The sequence below is a fragment of the Poecilia reticulata genome, chromosome 2 (assembly GCF_904066995.2).
Source record: "Poecilia reticulata chromosome 2, P_reticulata-male-v2, whole genome shotgun sequence".
In the NCBI taxonomy this organism is placed as follows: Eukaryota; Metazoa; Chordata; class Actinopteri; order Cyprinodontiformes; family Poeciliidae; genus Poecilia; species Poecilia reticulata.
Window position 1 is genome coordinate 2,091,782 of NC_088831.1, and position 20,170 is coordinate 2,111,951.

General features: G+C 40.8%; 1 protein-coding gene across 7 annotated transcripts in view; it reads left to right on the plus strand.

Annotated features, from left to right (window-relative positions):
* The window catches only part of LOC103477553 (uncharacterized), a 67,987-nt gene that overhangs the window by 26,112 nt on the left and 21,705 nt on the right, over positions 1-20,170 (plus strand). Inside the window, exons 3-4 of one of the 7 annotated variants that reach the window (XM_081614710.1) lie at positions 13,088-13,199; positions 13,325-18,543. The exons of 4 other annotated variants lie outside the window; for them this stretch is intronic. In XM_081614710.1, coding sequence (XP_081470836.1) covers positions 13,088-13,199; positions 13,325-13,382 — 170 coding nt within the window. In that variant the 3' untranslated portion in view covers positions 13,383-18,543. Of the gene's footprint in view, positions 1-4,254; positions 5,046-13,087; positions 13,200-13,324; positions 18,544-20,170 lie in introns of those variants that run through there. 2 more of the 7 variants (XM_081614702.1, XM_081614707.1) reach the window with 2 other exon arrangements.

A 20,170-nucleotide genomic window follows, 5' to 3' on the forward strand; every position in this document is an offset into this window, starting at 1 on the left:
GGCCATTTTAACACAATTAGCTACTATATTACTGTTTATTATTGTACATTAAAAAGTGAAAATACAATTTAAAAAGAATAACAATTCACTTGTCATATAGCCTGAGTTTAACATTTCGCTGGGATAGCATATCAGAATGGGTTTTTCTCTGCAATGTGAAATAGCAGAATCGACTCGCACTAAAGGGCATTGTCGCCACCTACTGTTAAGGCATAAAAACGACAGTCTGCTGAATGTGGTTAATGGGCTCTTTGCACTGTAAATGATTATTTTTAGTGTTTAATACAGTTTAATCTTTTTTGGAACAAATTTCTTAATTTTGAATAGGTTTGTGTTAATGATTTAAAACTCAACTATTGCTGGGTAAGTATTCAAATTACGGAAAGGAAAATAGAGTTAAAAAAAGGAACTCTAACTGAGACCCCTGTTGTGAAAATCAGAGAGGACAGGAGGCCATAAAATTAGCATCTGCAGGAAGGCAGTATCACTTGGATGAGCGTGGGAGACAGAAGTTTGCTCAGTTCACGGAAGATCAAAAGTGTTCCTTGAACATCTGGGGTGGTGTAAAACTAAATACAACATAGAATGTTTTAAACCACTATCATTTAATTTGTAAGACATTTTTCTTAGTTATTAATAGCATGCTCTGACTGGAAATTGCATTATCTAGTTTTAGAATTACAATTATAGTAAATGATGAATGTATTTGAAAATTGTATTATCTGTGACTATATAAGAAGCGCAGCCTGCAGACCCCTATGATGAGTAACATTGGACTTGGTTTTCCCTCGCCCGGACGCAGGTCACTGGGGCCCCACTCTGGAGCCAGGCCTGGAAGTGGGGCACGATGGTGAGTGCCTGGTGGCCGGGCTTTTACCCACAGAGCCCTGCCGGTCTCAGCCCGAAGAGGAGACGTGGGTCCCCCTTCCAATGAGTTCACCACCTGTCGGAGGGGCCAAAGGGGTTGGGTGCGTTGTGTTACAGCTGAGGGAGGGGACCCTGGCGGTCTGATCCTCGGCTGCAGAAGCTGGCTCTTGGGACGTGGAACGTCACCTCTCTGGTGGGGAAGGAACCGGAGCTAGTGTGCGAGGCTGAGAGGTTCCGGCTAGAAATAGTCGGCCTCACCTCGACGCATGGCTCTGGTCCTAGAACCAGTCTCCTTGAGAGGGGCTGGACGTACTTCCACTCTGGAGTTGCCCACGGTGAGGGGCGCCGGGAAGCAGTGGGCATACTTGTTGCCCCCCATCTCGGTGCCTGTACGTTGAGGTTTAACCTGGTGAATGAGAGGGTAGCCTCCCTCCGCCTACGGGTGGGGGGACGGGTTCTGATTGTTGTTTGTGCTTACGGGCCGAACAGCAGTTCAGATTACCCACCCTTTTTGGAGTCCTTAGAGGGGGTACTGGAGCGTGCCCCTCCTGGGGACTACCTTGTTCTACTGGGGGACTTCAACGCTCACGTGGGCAATGACAGTGAGACCTGGAGGGGCGTGGTTGGGAGGGACGGCCCCCCCGATCTGAACTCGAATGGTGTTCTGTTGTTGAACAGAAGTGCTCAACACGGATTGTCCATCACGAACACCATGTTCAAGCATAAGGGTGTCCATATGTGGACTTGGCACCAGGACACCCTAGGCCGCAGTTCGATGATCGATTTTGTCATCGTTTCATCGGATCTGTGACCGTATGTCTTGGACACTTGGGTGAAGAGAGGTGCAGAGCTGTCCACTGACCACTACCTGGTGGAGAGTTGGCTCCGGTGGTGGGGGAGGAAGCCGGTCAGACCTGGCAGCCCCAAACGTGTAGTGAAGGTCTGCTGGGAACGTCTGGCGGAGTCCCCTGTGAGACGGAGCTTTAACTCCCATCTCCGGCAGAACTTCGAACACATTCCGGGGGAGGTTGGGGACATTGAGTCTGAATGGACCATGTTCCGTGCCACCATTGCCGAGGCGGCTTATCAGAGCTGCGGCCGCAAGGTTGTTGGTGCCTGTCGCGGCGGCAACCCACGGACCCGTTGGTGGACACCTTCGGTGAGGGATGCTGTCAAGCTGAAGGAGTCCTATCGAACATTTTTGGCCTGTGGGACTCCAGAAGCAGCTGATGGGCAGAGGCGGGCGAAGCGGCATGCGACTTGGGTGGTCGCTGAGGCAAAAACTCGGACGTGGGACGAGTTTTGAGAAGCCATGGAGAAAGACTTCCATACGGCTTCGAGGCGATTCTGGTCCACCATCCAGCATCTCAGGAGGGGGAAGCAGTGCAGCACCAACACTGTTTATAGTGGGGATGTTGTGCTGCTGACCTCAACTCGGGATATTGTGGGCTGGTGGGCGGAATACTTTGAAGACCTCCTCAATCCCACCAACATGCCTTCTGTTTAGGAAGCTGAGCCTGGGCACTCTGGGTTGGGCTCTCCAATCTCTGGTGACGAGATCGCTGAGGTGAGAGTTGGACTCCGCCAAGGCTGCCATTTGTCACCGATTCTGTTCATTAGATTCATGGACAAAATTTCTAGGCGAGCCGGCGTGTTGAGGGGATCCGTTTTGGTGGCCTTAGGATCGCATCTCTGCTTTTTGCAGATGATGTGGTCCTGTTGGCTTCATCAGATCGTGATCTGCAGCTCTCGCTGGAACGGTTCGCAGCCGAGTGTGAAGGGATGAGGCTCAGTGCCTCCAAATCCGAGGCCATGGTCTTGAGCCAGAAAAGGGTAGAGTCCCTTCTCCGGGTAAGGGGGGTCGTCCTGCCTCGAGTGGAGGAGTTTAAGTATCTGGGGATCTTGTTCATGAATGAGTAAAGAAGGGAGCGAGAGATCGACAAGCAGATTGGGGCAGCATCTGCTGTGAAGCGGGCGCTGTACCGGTCCGTCGTGGTGAAGAGAGAGCTGAGTCAAAAAGCAAAGCTCTCAATTTACTGGTCGATCTACGTTCCCACCCTCATCTATGGTCATGAGCTTTGGGTCATGACCGAAAGAACAAGATCCCGGATACAAGCGACCGAAATGAGTTTCCTCCGCAGGGTGGCTGGGCTCTCCCTTAGAGATGGGGTGAGAAGCTCGGTCATCCGGGAGGGACTCAGATTAGAGCTGCTGCTCCTCCACGTTGAGAGGAGCCAGTTGAGGTGACTCAGGCATCTGGTCATGAAGCCTCCTGCACACCTCCCTGGTGAGGTGTTCCGGGCACGTCCCACTGGGAAGAGGTCTCGGGGAAGACCCAGGACACGCTGGAGGGACTATGTCTCTCAGCTGGCCTGGGAACGCCTTGGGATTCCCCCGGAGGAGCTGGAAGAAGTGGTTGGGAAGAGGGAAGTCTGGGCCTCCCTTCTGAAGCTGCTGCCCCCGCGATCCGACCCTGGATAAGCGGCAGAAAATGGATGGATGGATGGATGGATGGATGGATGGATGGATGGATGGATGGATGGATGGATGGATGGATGGATGGATGGATGGATGGATGGATGGATGGATGGATGGATGGATATATTAGAATCAAATGGAAATTGTGTGAATGAAAATGTTTCGTTAGTATTAGAAAATTGCTCAGGTTTATGGTGAATGGGGTTTTGGAAAATGATTGTGTTAACTTTTATACTTAGGATTGAATATAATATTTGATAGGTTTAAAAAAATAAATTATACTCCATTCTGTTCTGTTGATTTTATGTATTTTTGGTTTATGGCAGGACTAATCTTTTGAAGTGCTGAGTGCAGAAGAACAAAATTGGGTTTGTGGAGATAACCTTTCCTCGAACTAATTACAGAATTTAAGTTTGTTCCTGAGAATCTATGTGGGGATAAAAGCGGGTGAGATTCCAGATTTCACAGCTATCTGTGAAATACCTTTCTCTGTTTCTCTTTGCCCAGATAGCCTTAAAACCGCAGGAGTTCAGGACAAGCTCTCCTCTCCCTTTGTTAAACGAAGGGGCAAATGGGCTTTTATCTTGGCAGTAAATTGGGGGGAGTTCTAAGTTTCTCTGAATGTCCAAGATAGCTCCCAGCTGGTCAAGCAGAGGTACGCCTTATTTGAATATATTAAAGAGGATAAACATGCATATACTATAAAGGTTTGTGCGCAGGAGTCACAGATTCAGACTGCTGCTTTATTTTCTTCTCCAGACAGTCTTTGCCTTTTTTCTATCCTCTTTGTCTCAGGTAATGTTCTGTGTTGTTCCTTGTTTGGATTATTATCATTAAATTCATAATTTTTATTACATCCTGGGTCTACCTGCGTCCAATTCCTCACCGCAACCTACCACTTCGTGACAGAAGGATCCGACCACTACCGGTGAGGAAGTCCATACCATCATGGACGACAGGAAGAAGCTCTGCCTCCTGCGTCGCCGCCCACCGCGGCTCAAGCTCCGCCTCCTGCGTCGCCGCCCACCGCGGCACAAGCTCTGCCTCCTGCGTCGCCGCCCACCGCGGCTCAAGCTCCGCCTCCTGCGTCGCCGCCCACCGGACCTCCCACGAGAGGTCCACCTCCTGTGCCGTGGTCGGCCCCCGGAAGGTTTTTCTGTTTGAGTTCCTGTTTGGATTTAGTTTTGTTTCCTGGACTCTAGCCCTCCTGCCGTCGCCCCTCCACCCACCTTGTTGGGTTCGGTTTTTTTTGTTTGGGACTGTTTTCTGGACTTGTCAATCTATGTCGTCTGCTCCCGTGGATGCCTGTTTCCCCATACTGTTCTCTGTTGTTCCTCGTTTGGATTATTATCATTAAATTCATCATTTTTCATTACATCCTGTTGAGGAAAAATGACTATTTTTAGTGTTTAACACAGTTTAAACCTTTTAGAACAAACTGTGTCTAACTGCGTCCACTTCCTCACCACAACCTACCACTTCATGACAACATGGACTGAGCTGGTTTCATCAGATCAGCCTGAATGTTTCTCATTAAAACAATTTCTTGTAATTTTAAGACATTGTTATAAAATTGCATCTTTATTCTGCTGTAACGATGACTGCATTCTTGCAATTAAAAATTCTTGTAGCCTGACCATAATGCTCCCTTTTACAACTCACAAAACAGATGATTGAAATAAAGGCGGTTTTTGAAAGTATTTTCTGTGATTTTATTATAGAAATTGAGGACAGGAGGAATTGATTAAAATCAAGTCTGGTATGAAAAAAATCTTGCAAGTCATATCATCCAGCCTTATTCAGTATATTAAATTATATGACTAACTACATATTACTTAATATTCACATTTCTTTGCTGGTATGGTATTAATATCTCATTCCTGATCAACATGCAAATACTTGATATAACGTAAACACAGAGAAGGGGGAAAAAAGGTTTGTGAAATGTAGATTTTATTGTAGGTACCAAACAGGATAGCGAAATGAACAGTGAATATACTTCCTAGCAGTTACTCATACATCAGACTTGTTTGTCTTTATTGGTGATGAAAACTTGTCACTCTGGAGGAGAGGAAAACTGGCTCAGCCCAGTCCAGGATGACTGCAGTGTCAGGGTAGCCCACAAAGTCTGCAGGTAGATTTTTGCATATCTGGTCCTAATTTAACCAAGTACTGTAAATAAAAAGTTAGTCCACGTTGTGATGATACAACAGACCGTGGACTGATGAATGTCGTCAGCAGGTCCAGGTGCTTGGATCCAATGGAAAGGTAATCAGCACAGCGGCTCAATCATTGCTCAGAAACACATCACAAGGTGTTGTGATGCAAACCTGAAAAAAAAACTAATAAGTGTCCATATTTAGCTGCACAACGTAATCAAAACTAATAAATCCTCAGCTCTTTTTGAGAGTTTGCTTGAAAATAAATTGACAATATCTCAGGAAATTAAATGTTAAGTGAAATAGTTCTGGTATCACAAAGAAAATGCAAAAAATGTTTCAGAGGTGTAACAACACTGAAGTTACTGAGTAACACTGAACTGAAATATTTACTACTTGGAAAATGCATGTTAAAATCTGAATACTCTTGAAATTGTGCAGCTGAAATTAATTTAAGGTACTAGCAGACAAAGCACAGTGTTCGCCTAATATCTGTACCAACAGTAATAAAAAAAAAATCGAGTCATTAGTTTATAAAAGTCGAGGCAAACCTAAATTTACCATTTCAAAAACAAAAAGTTGTGGGAGAATGTAACTTCATAGCCTAATTTTCTAAGCAGAATCTCAGAGAAAAAAAAAGAGAAATTACGTTGTGTAACGCAAAAAGAGATTATAGCAGCCAAGTGGAAAAATTAACTCTAACGTGGATTATAATTACGTCTTTTTCATGGTACAGATCTCGCAGCTTTGGCTAAAAACAATAGGAGCAACCATGACCCGGAAGCAATCTATGTGGCATAAATTTAAACAAATATGCCACCACCTCTCGTGGCATATTCCCCATTGCGTTGAAATTTAAAATACATCAAAATCTACGTAATAAATGAATTAACATTAGTGCATTAGACGTCCTGTCCCTAATACTTTAATTTTTTAAAAGATTTCTAAACTCCTACCACTTTGTTTCCAGGTGTGTCTCTACAAAGTCTCCATTTCAAGGACTACAAATCATTTCCCTCAGGCTTACCACTTGAGAATCAAGTAAAGGTCAAAGAGTGAGAGACAAGAGGTGAACTGATTCAGCCTTCATTCAGTTGCCGGTTTTCATTTGCTTTTTCTGTTCCACACTGTAAAGTAACTCCTTTCTCCTGTTCTGCTCCCCTGCCTTCAATTAAATGCGTAGGCGTTTTATCCTATGATTAGTGTCTTGGTTGTTTCAGTGGGTAGGCTCATTATCCATGCGCCCCGTTAGTAAAAGCCTTAACGATGCCTAACGAGACGTCTAATCAGACGTTTTTTTTAGCCACAAAGGGCTAATTGCAGCTGTTGCTTCTGTCGTCCATGAAGGCTGAAAGAGGCAACGGGAGAACCTGTTTGGATTGTTGGCTAAAGTGCACACACTATAAAAAAAGGAAAAGGAACATCACAAGCGCACGCAGCATTTATTGGCTGTTAAGAGCGATGTTTTTGTTTCACAGAAGGGAGCCTCTCTGCAGCAGTTCGTCATCGAAGAGCTGAAAAGGCCGGATGTGGAATCACAAATACACACAGACACACACCTGACACAAAAATACAGCTAACCAGGCTGTCACACAATGGACTGACGTGTATGTCTGTATGTGTGTTATAAAGTGGGGCATGTATTCAAATCTCTTTGTTGAATGTCCTCTCTGATTCTGTGCCAACATTACATCCATCTGTCTCCATGACATACACAAAAACACACACGCATACCAAAAGCTGTTTGTTCTGGAAAAGAGGAATTGCTCATGTTTGTTCTTTGTGTTATTGTTCCACTCTAGAACCAATTTCACCAGAAAAACTAAAATACATACGTAACCGTGGTTTCCTCCTCAGGAGGTTTGAACTGGACATAATTACTACTCAAAATATGTTAATCTTTTTTATGACAAACATTTTCTCAGATAGATTACAATGGTTTGTTACAATGCCTTTAAGTTCCTTCATTCTCACTTTAAATGATAAACCATTCATCGTCTTCCAGTTTGTTTTGGTTTCACATTAGCTCCTGCTAACAGTGTTAGCTCCTGCTCATATTATGAACAGCAGATCATGTTAGCTTGTTTCAACAGATATCTCTTGCATTAATGGCCTATGAAAACTTTGAGGCAGTTTGCCTCAATCCTGACACATTATGGGAGTAATTTTAGCAGCCCAATAGATTTACCAGTGTTCCAGGTTGTAAACCATCTGTGACTGTTATTGTGATTCACTAAACTCCTAAAGTCTAAAATGTCTTAGTAGCGCCTTTTTAACTGATGTCTATTTCTCCTAACATTCTTAAGATTATGGGATGATCTTAAAGGGTTTCATTAAGATCTTTTCAACCTATTTCATGCTGTGAGAGATTCCTATTTAACCGATCCAACAGGTCAGGTAGTAATCATGGGTGTATTTGGTGAAAAATGGTTATTACAGTTAATTTGTGATTTAATAAGGAGAAAAATACATAATTTCTACACAGGACCGGGTTACATCTTTCATTTAATAAATACCAATGTTTTGTTTGTTTTATAACAAATTTGATCCTTATGTGACTTAAAAATATGCTTGATGACCTGAAAGATGCTGAAAAGAAAAAAGATTTAATAGGTTCTTCACAGCACTGTGTAGATTATGTAGGTACAGTACTTGAAAGATGTGCTGTCTTATTAAGTATTGGTAAATAAAAATCATTAGTAGGATACTGTTCATATATAAATTTATAAAAACAATGGAGAATTTAGAATTCTTACATTTTTTAAAATATTTGTTGGGTGAGCATCTATAATTTTCCTGCTTTAAAAAATATTAAAATAAATCATAATGTAAAGCCGTAGATGTGAATATGTGGTTTTTTCTTTCTTTTTGGTTGTTTTACCAATTAGATAATAATGATCTAATCATGTTTAGCTCTTTTCCTGACGCATTCGGCCCTGTGAGGAACCTCAGCTTGGTTGCAGTTGCTGCGTTTGACCAGTAGGTGGGGACATGTCCGGCCTGTTGTTTCTGGATGCTGTTTAAGGACAGCGTTGCTTTGGAAAAAAAAATTATATTTCAGTTAGTTAAAATTTGATAAATAAAACAAATGTCTACTTCTTCATTGCAGCCTGAAAATAATGGTTAAAAATAAATGTAAAAAAAAAAATTTGTTGACAAAACTCTGTCCACATCCTTGACATTAATGACTTCTCCACATATGAAGTAAAGTGAATCGTCCTCCTGAGGCCTGTTGGGGGCTATGCAGCCTGACGGCGTTTATCGTATGGCATCTCTTTCTGTATGTGTGTGTGAGTGCTCACGGGGTTCCTCTTTTGTTCACTTCAGTAATTGTGTGTCTGTGTGTGTGAGTGTGCGCTGACCTGATAATCTGTGCTTTATGGGGTACTGTTCACACATTGGTCTCCACTCTGATCCAAAACCCAAACACAGCGGCCCTCCTCCCGCCTTTATCAGCCCCCGCACGCTGTCATGCAGGTGGAATATCCCTCCATCCTATGATTAATAACTCACACTTTCTCCCTCTACCCTCTTTGCTCTAAACTAAATGTAAAGGGGAAAAAATTGATCATTTCAAATAAAATTTTGCCCAGCTATTGATTTATTTAAGTGAATTTTGAAATCTCAGCCAAAAACGGTGGTGTTTTTTTTTTGTTCGTTTGTTTTTAGACGCCATTAAAAGAACTGTTTCTGTGTCTGCTTCCTTTTCCCAGGGCCAGTCATGCTAATTGCACACCGAATCCCAAACTCAAACACCCATTTTTTATCAGGAAACGCACTCCCGCATAATCCCTGCAAACGGCACCTGTCCACATGTTTGTGTGCCCTCTCCTGTGCTAATAAGTGATGTGGAGCAGTGGAGTAGCTGTCTAGCTCTGGATTTAGCAGATGCATATTAGAAATGGAAAAGCAAAATGTAGTTGAGACATGTGAGGAGTGCACAGATAAACATGGTGCATGCAAATCAAAATAGTCTAAGAAAGAGCTCTGTCTTTTTCTTTACAAGTGACCATGAATTATTTTTTTTAATTCTTAGTTCTTAGTAAAAGGATTGTAAAATTACTTGAGTTAAAAAGGAAAAAGATTCCTCCGTATTTTTTGGCACCACAGGCAACAGCTTGTTATAAGCAAACACATCATACAGAAAGTTGAATTTTCAGGCAGTTCCTTTTTTCGTTTGAAATGAAAAATGAGAAAACCAAAATAGCAGGGCCGTGCAGAGACCACTAATCATCTAACCACATTCTAAGACAGAATATTAAAGCCACTCAGCTTTCAGAGTTTAATAAACAATGATAAATTACAAAAATGTGAGATATACAATCAAAGCTAACGAACATCTCCATATAGAGCATAACACTATGCATATGTAAGATATTTTATTAGTAATTTCTTTCTGCAGGTCTATTTTGTTATAGGAAAGTATTGCAATATTCAAACCCGCAATTTAGCAAGATATGTAAATCAGAGCTGGACCACCAGACATATTTTGCCTTTAGAGAATTACACTATTAAAAATATAAACAAGGGCACAATGCAACCTTTTAGTGTACTGCAATCTATAAAAAAGAGCTGCCTGTTTGCTGCAGTGGAGATGAAGATGGTCCATTCAGGAAAGCAGAGCTGCATCAAACTTTAATGTGGAACTGCAGAAAAACGAAAAAAACAAAAGCAAAAATTGATTTGTTAATGCATGTCACCATGAGAAAAGCCTACTGAGTTTTGCTTAAAAAAACTTTAAATCACACATTTTTGACTCATGAAGTTAACTTTCATTTTTGCAAAACAAACTTATTTGCACTTGTCAGAAATCTTTTCTTGTTATTCTAAGTTTTTGTTTGTGACTCTGCTTGTGCTTCTCACATGACGTCTTGAGCAGGGCCTAAAATCACAACAAAAGATTTCTGATGTGTCCAAATAAATGTTTATGTTTGGTAAAAAATGAGTTATTTAATAAAAAAAAGGTCTTTTAAACAAAACTTTTTTAAAGGAATCGTTACAATTCCAAAAGTTTTGATTACAATTTTATTTTACTTAAACTGAGGTTAGTTTAATTTTTTCCACTTAATAATTAGGAAACAAATTTAACTTCATACTCTGCGAACCCTAAACTTAAAGTCTGGATCGAGTTTTTCCCCCTTCATTAATGACACTTTTATTACATTCATTATATCTATCATGGTAGTTCAAGGTGAGTTATTTTTAATTCTAAATGAATATCCTTGTTGGACTATTATTTAAGTATTATTTGATGCATTTACCTAACGCCAGAATAAATGCAATATACATTATGCGGCAAAGGAAATTAGAAGATCGGACATATATTCATTATGGAGATGATCGGTTTTGGACGGGCGATGTGCCCCTATTGCATAAGCAATACTAAAGAATGACTGATATCGTTGACGACACAGGGAAGAAGCTTTTTAGTTATCTAGCTTTGCTAGCAAAGTCGTTAGCTAGCAGCTAGCTAATAGCACATCAACAACAGCCTAATGTCTGTATAATAAAAATACTGAATCGATAGATAAGAACAGTTTTTCCTCACTTGGCTGTCTCCTCCCGCTCACTAGTTCTTCAGAGAAAGGCAGACGCAGAGGCCTGTCAGTGTCTGTTGTATTTCATTACCTCTCTGCTTAAACCGCGACTCCGAGCTGACGCAGAAACGATATATCAACGTTTTCCGTCATCTGACAAGCAGCAAGTCTACTCCACTTTATTCACCAAAAACGTTTTTTTAATTCACCAAAAACTGTTCTGTAATCTGGAACGTTCACTACGTTGAGCTTCGCAGTTAGCCGCCTCATCTCACTGCGCGAGAGGCAATTGCGTCATGGGCAAAAGGTCAAAGTTAACAAGGTGACCGGCTTATTATGTTGTACAAAAAAGAAACAAAAAAGCAAAGAATTTTAGCACATGTTTTTATGTGTCAGAAGAGGGCTTAGGAAATAATAATACCAAAAAAATAAAATAAAATTTGACCAAAAGGGCACTTGGTGGCAAGGAGCAAAAAGAGCAGGTGCTCAAGCACCCCCAGCTCTCCCCTCTGCACGTGCCTGCAAAATAGACTTGTTTTTTCGTTTATTAAACCAAAATCGGAAATTGGATTTGTGGTTCGTTATCTGATAAAAAAATCGGATAACGAAAATGGAAAAATTGATAACGAGCGCTCAATTTAGATTTTCATGATTTCGGTTTTTTACAAGCGGTCTGACCCGGAAGTTCTCTTTGTCCGGCTTACACAGGGACCGTATCACACACAGACATTATACTGGCTGCAGACAGACGATCTAGAGCAGGGGTCCCCAAACTTTTTCCTGTGAGGGCCACATAACTTTTCCCTTCTCTGGTGGGGGGCCGGAGTCAGTTTGTAAAAGAAAAAGTGTGACGATTGCAGCAGTGCCTAAATGTAAAAATATATTGTTTTCCAGAAAGCACAATCAAATAACATTCTCTGGGTTCTTCACAGAACAAGTCAGGAAATAAATAACACTATTAATGAAATAAATAATAACCAAGAGAGGGTTACTCTCTGGGTTCTTCACAGAAAAAATCCAGGAAGGATTATAGTCCGTATTTTCTGAACTATGAGCCACAAACCCCAATTTTTTGTTTTTAAACCAGTAAACATACACATGGAATCGGTTCGTGTTGCTCCTGCCATGGACAAATGAACCAATCAAAACTGTTGTACTTTTATCAGCTCTGTGGTCACAGAGGTTTGGAGAATCGGCCGACAATTCTTAAATCTTGCAGTCTAAACCAGACTTAAGACTCACAAGCTCTACTCATCTCCTCTCGACCCCTGCCCAAACGCTCTGACTTTGGTCGCTATGGTAACGTTTATATATCCCTTCAAAATAATAGAAGTGCCACAAAAACAAACTTTCGTGAAAATTTTAACTCACGATAATGACTAACGGGAGCCCTGAGCTTGTTTCTCTGCAACGAGACAGTCCCATCAGGGAGTGACGAGAGACAATAACACCCGAGGTGTGTTGCTTTGAGCATAGCGTGCTTGGTCTCTACGTGGCGAAGCAGCTTGAAGCTTCATTGCCTCTAACAGCCGGTCGCCGCATGTTACGCAGAGCGGGCTTGTAATGTGGGGCTTACCTACCGATCTGGGATAAATCCATTCTCCTGTCTCTTCTTTGAGCCTTTTCCCCTTTGCAAAGAAACTTTCCAAAGACATCTAATCTGTTTCTTACTCATTTTGCTGCTTGTGGGCTCAATCTTGGTGTGCAAGTAACCAGACTTCCAATGATTCACTTCCTGCTAAAGAGCCCCCTGGTGGTTGAAGAAAAATCCACATATAAACGGAGTATTGTCCGGAAAATACGGTAAATGAAAAAAATATGAATGCTCTCTGGTATTGTTCAGGGGGTCGGATCAAATGTGGAGGCGGGCCAGATCCGGCCCGCGGGCCATAGTTTGGGGACCCCTGATCTAGAGCGTTTCACACTATATGCTGTAGTATTTTCTGCCAACCTTAAATGGTCCTGTCAGAAAAGAATAATACCGGACATCTGGTCACTGATAAAAAAAAGGTTGGCCTGAGTTTTTATTTTATTTTATTTTGAAAGGCCAGAGCAAGGGGGCATGGCTTTCCACACCATCCTACAGCCATACCTGTCTCATCTGCGGACTAGCAAGATGGCCTCCATTGCACTACGCCTGTAGCAGCAATAAATTGAGGTAAGTAGTACACTATTAATTTGTCACAAAAACTTGTTTAAAGATGTTCTTTTGGTTAGAAAGTAGTCCTCACAGCTTCATCTATGCACTTAGTTCATGAAATTTCTTGGAAATATGCTCTGTAGTTTTTGGAGTAGCGTAGCCCCGCTAACAGGACCAGACGGCTCCAGGCTCAGCGGGTGAATGGAGTGCCTTCCCCGCCTGATCTCGGCAAGTCACCTTGTTGTATTCCGCTGCTTGAACAGATGTTCATAGCGGTTCAATGTGTGATATGTAGAATTTAATGTTTTTGTAGGCTATATGTACCGTTTGATACGTATATCAAAATATAATATTCTTTTTTAGAGAAGACTTCTGAAGATATTATCTTCTGAACATTGCCCAGTGTTTTCTTCCAATTCCAGTTACTAATATTCCCTTTCTTGTGGATTTTTTAAGTTTCTAAATAATTTTTTTTTTGTCTGTGTGAAATATACTCTTCCTTTCAATTATCTTCTTACAGTTTGAACTATTTTGAAAATATTTGTTTTTTATTGTTTCAGACAAAATATCAGGGAGAGAGGTTTGGATGCAGCTTCCCAGAATCTCCCAGTTATCCTCTTCCTTCTCCTGACATCTTCTTCTTCACTGTCTCTTCATCTTTTATATACTTAAATTATAGGAATGTTTTTTCATAATTCCCCAAACATAGGCTGAATATCTGCTTGTATGTTACTGAAATAAATACATTTTTATGAAAATATTTTGTCCCTGTTTATTTTGTAAGATATGAGTTTTCAATCTGATGATAAGAGAAAATAAGTTTGGCAAGAATATAGTAAATATTGAAAATTTCTGGCTACATGGTTGATAAATATGGAATAATTATTTTAACGTTTGTTTCTTATAAATCCAAAGCAAAGGAATAATGGGAAAAAAATCAACTCAAAAGCTGTTCATTATGTCAGTTGAAACCAATAACTTACAAGCAAGTAGTCTCATGAAAGGGGCAAAGGTTTTCATTTCTATTTGGACAGTCATACTTCACTGATAAAAGTGTGATGATTGCTTTATTCAACAGACTCGTGGTCCACAAAGACATGATACACAACAACACATTTTGTAAGACTTGTCTTACAAAAAACGTGCATACCAATGTTTCCACAGAGCCGACTGGTATTTGTGAAAAATTATGAGGTGGTAAACCATGGAAGAGGATTAAGGCCCCATAACATCTACAGTAGCACCAATTGATGTGCAAGATTAATATTTTAGATTAAAGTCAGAATCTGACTTTTTTCTGTGGTCCTAATCCTCTTCCTTAAACATTTTAGTTAGAATTTAATAATCTAATAACATTGGCACATTATTTCAGATATTTCCTTCTTAGAAATAGACACATTTTATTGCATATTTTGGATAATATTACTTTTCTGCATGCTTGTTCATGACATAACGGATTATAATTGTATGCAAATGCTATAGATAAAGAAAAACGTATGCAAAAAAAACGATAGAGTTTAAATGACTGGCAGAATGTTCTAGTTGTGGTTTGAGCATTTTTTTAAGCCAGAGCATATTAAAGACTCAAGGTTGTGAAAAATTGGGTGAATTAGCCCTTTTGCCATTTACTGAATCGTAAGCTGCATTTAGAAGCCATTAGCTTCATATACAAAACAAAGTCAGTGTATAAGGCTTTCTGTGTGAAGCTTTCATGATCAAATTAATTGCATGCCGCTATGGACGAGTTTACAAAAATGGGTCTCTACACAGTGTGCCAGACAGAACTGGCACACTGAATTATTTGACAAATTTGATGATGAGTCTTGAAATCAAGGATCCTGCTGCTCCAGGATCCACGTGAAATTTCAGCATGAGATCATAGCCATATTTCAATTATGATGTATTTTCTCAACACTTTCATTTTCATTGGCTGAATTTTTTTTCAAATGGTTTAAGTTCTGTTAAAGCTACCAAAAAATTGAATGTAGACCAGCTTAACCTGATATGAGTGAGATGAAATACAGAGGAAATCAGCCAATTTGAAATTTTTACAAAAAAAATCTAGTTAAAGTGTTAGCTTCCTACCATAGCTTTATAAAGTTAATTTTCATCCTGTGAAAGCTGCTGTCCTCACTTATTACAGTGAAAACTGAGAGTAATAAATGATGTCATGCTTTGTTAGATATCTGAAATGTATCTAAATTAAATTACGTGCTTTACATATTTTTCCACAGAGCATGCAAAAGTAAGCAACAATAATCATAAACAGTACATTAATCTTGTGCTACACTATGCTTGTCTGAACTGATGCAAATCTACTCACCTCAGCATGGTGGATGATTGAAAATGAAATTAAAAGTCCCACCTTTCTAATTTAATTTTAATTAGCTCTTAATGTTTTTGAACAAGATTAAAGTGTTTTTCCTAGTGAGTCAAAACAAAGTAGTGTCTTAATAGCTAAAGTAACCTACCCTCTCCTGACACAACTTAAAAGTGTATTCCACACTGCTGGACATTAAGTTAAATCATGACATCCCATTTTTACTGAGGGTCTGGTCCGTTATTAATTGGCGGGCAACTCCCCCTTGTGGTCTGGAAGACTTCAATTTTGTGGCACAAGTTTGCAGAATTTTATAGTTGTTGTTGTTTTTGCTATTTGCAGCATTTTGTGGTTGCATCATTTTCCTTTTGAATATTTTTTTTGTTAACGGTTTTTACTTCCTGCGTTTTTCATTTTCAGAGTTTTCTGTTGCATTTGTGTTTTTGTGTTCATTCGCGTGTTCCTGTTTGCTAGATATTTGCACCTGTCTGCTACCGTACATACAAGCATTAATATAACCTGATGAAACATCACTAACTAAATCTGAGTGGAGAAAGAGAAATGTAGTGTTTTACACTTTTAAAGTCTTTGAGTTCGTTCATGCAATCAAAGTATAATTGTCACCACAAGAAGTAACAGGTATGTTTTTATGTATATTTATGACTTATTAATTTTAAAATTTTTTAAGGATAATTTTGAAAACAAATCCTTAATGATTAAATGGGTCGCACCCAGGTTTCTGTGTTGATGTCAATTGCGTCTTTAATTAGTGCATGTGTAATGTAAATTCAATCTGTGTTAATTGCTGCTCTGCCTCCTGTCCCAAAGTAAAACAGATTTTCTCCCTCATTAGGCAGTCACTCCTTCAAGTGCCTCCATCCCTGAGGACCTGCCCCAGACAAGCCTGTGTGTGTGCTTTGGAAAAAACAAAAAAAACAAAAACTGAAGCATATGTATCCATGTGTTAAGAAATGTCCAACCCCCTCCAAAGGAAACGTGGCAAGAAATATATTTTTAAACATTTTAGGCATTTTTCTTCAATCTGCCTCAGAACACAAAGCTTCTCTTCTATGTCCCAGTCTGCTGACCTTCTCTCCTCAATAACATTGCTCTTTAGCTGCCCCTATTGCTGAAGATGTCATTATTTGTGTGCTTGTTGTTATTCCCAGAGCTGTGCATGAATGTCGAGGCACGTGAAAGGAGGAGCACTGCTTGAATAACTGTATTTGGTTTTCTGAAAACTGCCCTCATGCGAGCACGAGCTGACAGTGTGCCCAGTGGCACATCTTCACAGGAAGCATGGGTCCAGGTGAGTGTTCACGTTGTCACAAAGGCATGCTCAACAGAACGCGAGCTAATAATAGCGTGCAAATACAGCAAGTCGAGGTGAAGTTTTTTGAGGGAAATGGCAGCAGATGCAAAAAAAAAGTGAGGAGGAAAAAAAAGAGTCAGAGGAATTGGGAGTGATGCCATGTGCTGCACACCTGAGCCCTGAGTAAAGGAAGGAGAGTGGAGGGTTACTGGGTGGGTGGAAGGAGGAGGAGGAATCAGTTCCACTACACGCTCATTACCACCAATTCATCTGGAAGATATCTCTGCACAGACCCACTCCTGGCTAACTGAAGCAGACTGGCCTTCAGTGCTCCTGTGTGAGTGAGATGATCATTTGTTTGTGCATAGACACCAATGAAAGTAATAAACGTTCATGCCTTTGATTTCTTTTAGCACCAAAAGTAATCCAACCATGACCAATACTTATATTACTATTTAATTTTCTTATCTAATTTTCTTGGTTGTCATATAAAGACAAAAAGATCTTGGCAAGAAAATGTTTATTTTCTAATGTGTAGTTGATTTACCTTAATGTCTTTAACACTGAATGCAGTAAAATGATACTCTGTATCAGGAAATGTTTAGTAGAGCTAGGAAAAATATCTACTTCGTAGAGATTTATTAAAAATTTTACACTTGTAAAATATTTGAAACATTATCCATGCCATTTTTAGCTGTAACAAGATTTACCGCATTCCATCTCTGAAAAGATAAATCTAAACACAAATATGACACCGAGTAAAAAAAAAAAGTCTAAGCAGTTAATGCAGCATGGCAAGCAGTTATGCCATTTACAACAATGTAGATTTATGATTACCTTGTGAATGTGCTTGTCGGAATACAACACTGATTACTGTGTATCAGAGGTGTGTTGCAAGTCACTGTGTTGCAAGTCTCAAGTGAGTCTCAAGCCTCTGTCCTCAAGTCCGAGTCAAGTCTCAAGTAAAGACAGGCAAATGTCGAGTCAAGTCTCAAGTCAGGAACCTTTAATTTCAAGTCATTTCGAGTTGTTTTTACTTTGTTTTTTTTATAATTTGCAATTATACATAAAATTCAAATGATAGACCATCTGTATTTATCTCAAATGATAGAACATGTGCAGCTGAACACAAAGTATAACAGACATTTTTAAATTGGACCTCTTTATTGCGCAGTTCTGTTAAACCTGATATTCAATAAAAAAAAGTTTTCAAAAAATGAAATAAGTATATATGAAGTTGACACAAGTAAATTCAGGAAAGTCTGGTGCATTTATTTTTCTGCTTTTATTGCTAAGTATGTTAGTTTCAGTCCTCCGTAAATATGGGCCAGATATTCTAAACGCAAAATTTATTTGGGACAGTCACTGTATTTGGTCTGTTTTAACATATAAACCACATGAAAAAATCAAAATCATTTCAAATAAAGTGGAGTGGTTTTGAATTTGGATGTGATGGTAAAATAAATATCTGTCAGGCCAAGTGGGTCAAATCTACAGCCAATTTCACATCTCCATATTGATAAAAACATGTGTGAATCAAGCTGGTCAGAATCACTAAACACAAAATAATGAGCTCATTTTATGTCTTACTCAGTTAACTATCCCACTTAGTGTTATATTCAGGGTCAGTGAGATTATAAAATTTTTATTTTTACAGAAATTTTTTAAAGATGGCCAAAAAAACCGGGATTTTTTAATTTGTTTTTCCAGCAAAGCTACTTGGAAATGGGTTCTGTGCGACATGTGATAGTCAGTCACTGCATTAAGTCAAAAACAGTTGACTTAATGCACTGACTGCAGTAAACAATATATTGTCAATATAATTTCCCAACGTAGATGTCTTCAAATACACCAACCATCCTTAGATGATACTGGACCGGCTCATCATCATGATGGGACAGAGAGACTCTGTTCCCTGAGTTCAGGTCCAGAATGTGCTTTCTGTTCCGGAGCCCCGCTCACTATCCACCGGCTTCCTGAGCTAATAACACGGTGCACATTATTTGTGGAGGCATTTGAAGGACCGGATTTATGGTAAATCACCAATTTAACCCGGAGTACACATGCTAACACGAAGTTAGCTAAAGTCAACTATCTTACAGCAAAAGAAAAGCCCCACCTACCATCTTTGTGAAGCTTCAAATGCCGGACAAAGTTGGACGTCGTGGCATCTCCATCCGATTTTCTCTTCTTGCATGTTTTACAAGTTGCAGTTCGTTTTTTATTCAAAAGTTCATAACCTATGTAGCCAAAAGAAATTACTCGCGGAAGCATATTCGAGCGGTTATTTCGTCTTTCGTTCCCTGAGCAATGTAGCGTCGCCGTGTTTTTTTAAATGTCCAAATCCTGTTAATTTGATTGGTTGAGCTGCAGCTGCACACACATACATACATAAGGAGAGAGGAAAAACAGAGGGACGGTCTGCGCATATTGATACGGAATGAGTGAAATTAATTAATGACGCCACTTTATAAATAATGTTTTAAATTTTAAGACCATCCATCCATCCATCCATCCATCCATCCATCCATCCATCCATCCATCCATCCATCCATCCATCCATCCATCCATCCATTTTCTTCCGCTTATCTGGGGTCGGGTCACGGGGCAGCAGCTTCAGAAGGGAGGCCCAGACTTCCCTCTCCCCAGCCACTTCTTCCAGCTCCTCCGGGGGAATCCCAAGGCGTTCCCAGGCCAGGCGAGAGACATAGTCCCTCCAGCCTGTCCTGGGTCTTCACCGAGGCCTCCTCCCGGTGGTACGTGCCCGGAACACCTCACCTCAGGGAGGCGTCAAGGAGGCCTCCTTACCAGTTGCCCAAGCCACCACAACTGGCTCCTCTCGACGTGGAGGAGCAGGGGCTCTACTCTGAGTCCCTCCCGGATGACCGAGCTTCTCACCCTATCTCTAAGGGAGAACCCAGCCACCCTGCGGAGGAAACCCATTTCGGCCGCTTGTACCCGTGATCTCGTTCTTTCGGTCATGACCCAAAGCTCATGACCATAGATGAGGGTGGGAACGTAGATCAACCGGTAAATCGAGAGCTTTGCTTTTTGGCTCAGCTCTCTCTTCACCACGACGGACCGGTACAGCGCCCGCTGTACCGGTCCATCCATCAGGAGAGCAGGAGATCGTCCGTGGCGATCTCCTGCTCCTTTCTTCCCTCATTCGTGAACAAGATCCCCAGATACTTAAACTCCTCCACTAGAGGCAGGACAACCCCCCTGATCCGGAGAAGGCACTCTACCCTTTTCCGGCTCAAGACCATGGCCTCGGATTTGTTGGCACTGAGCCTCATCCCGGCCGCTTCACACTCGGCTGCGAACCGCTCCAGTGAGAGCTGCAGATCACGATCCGAT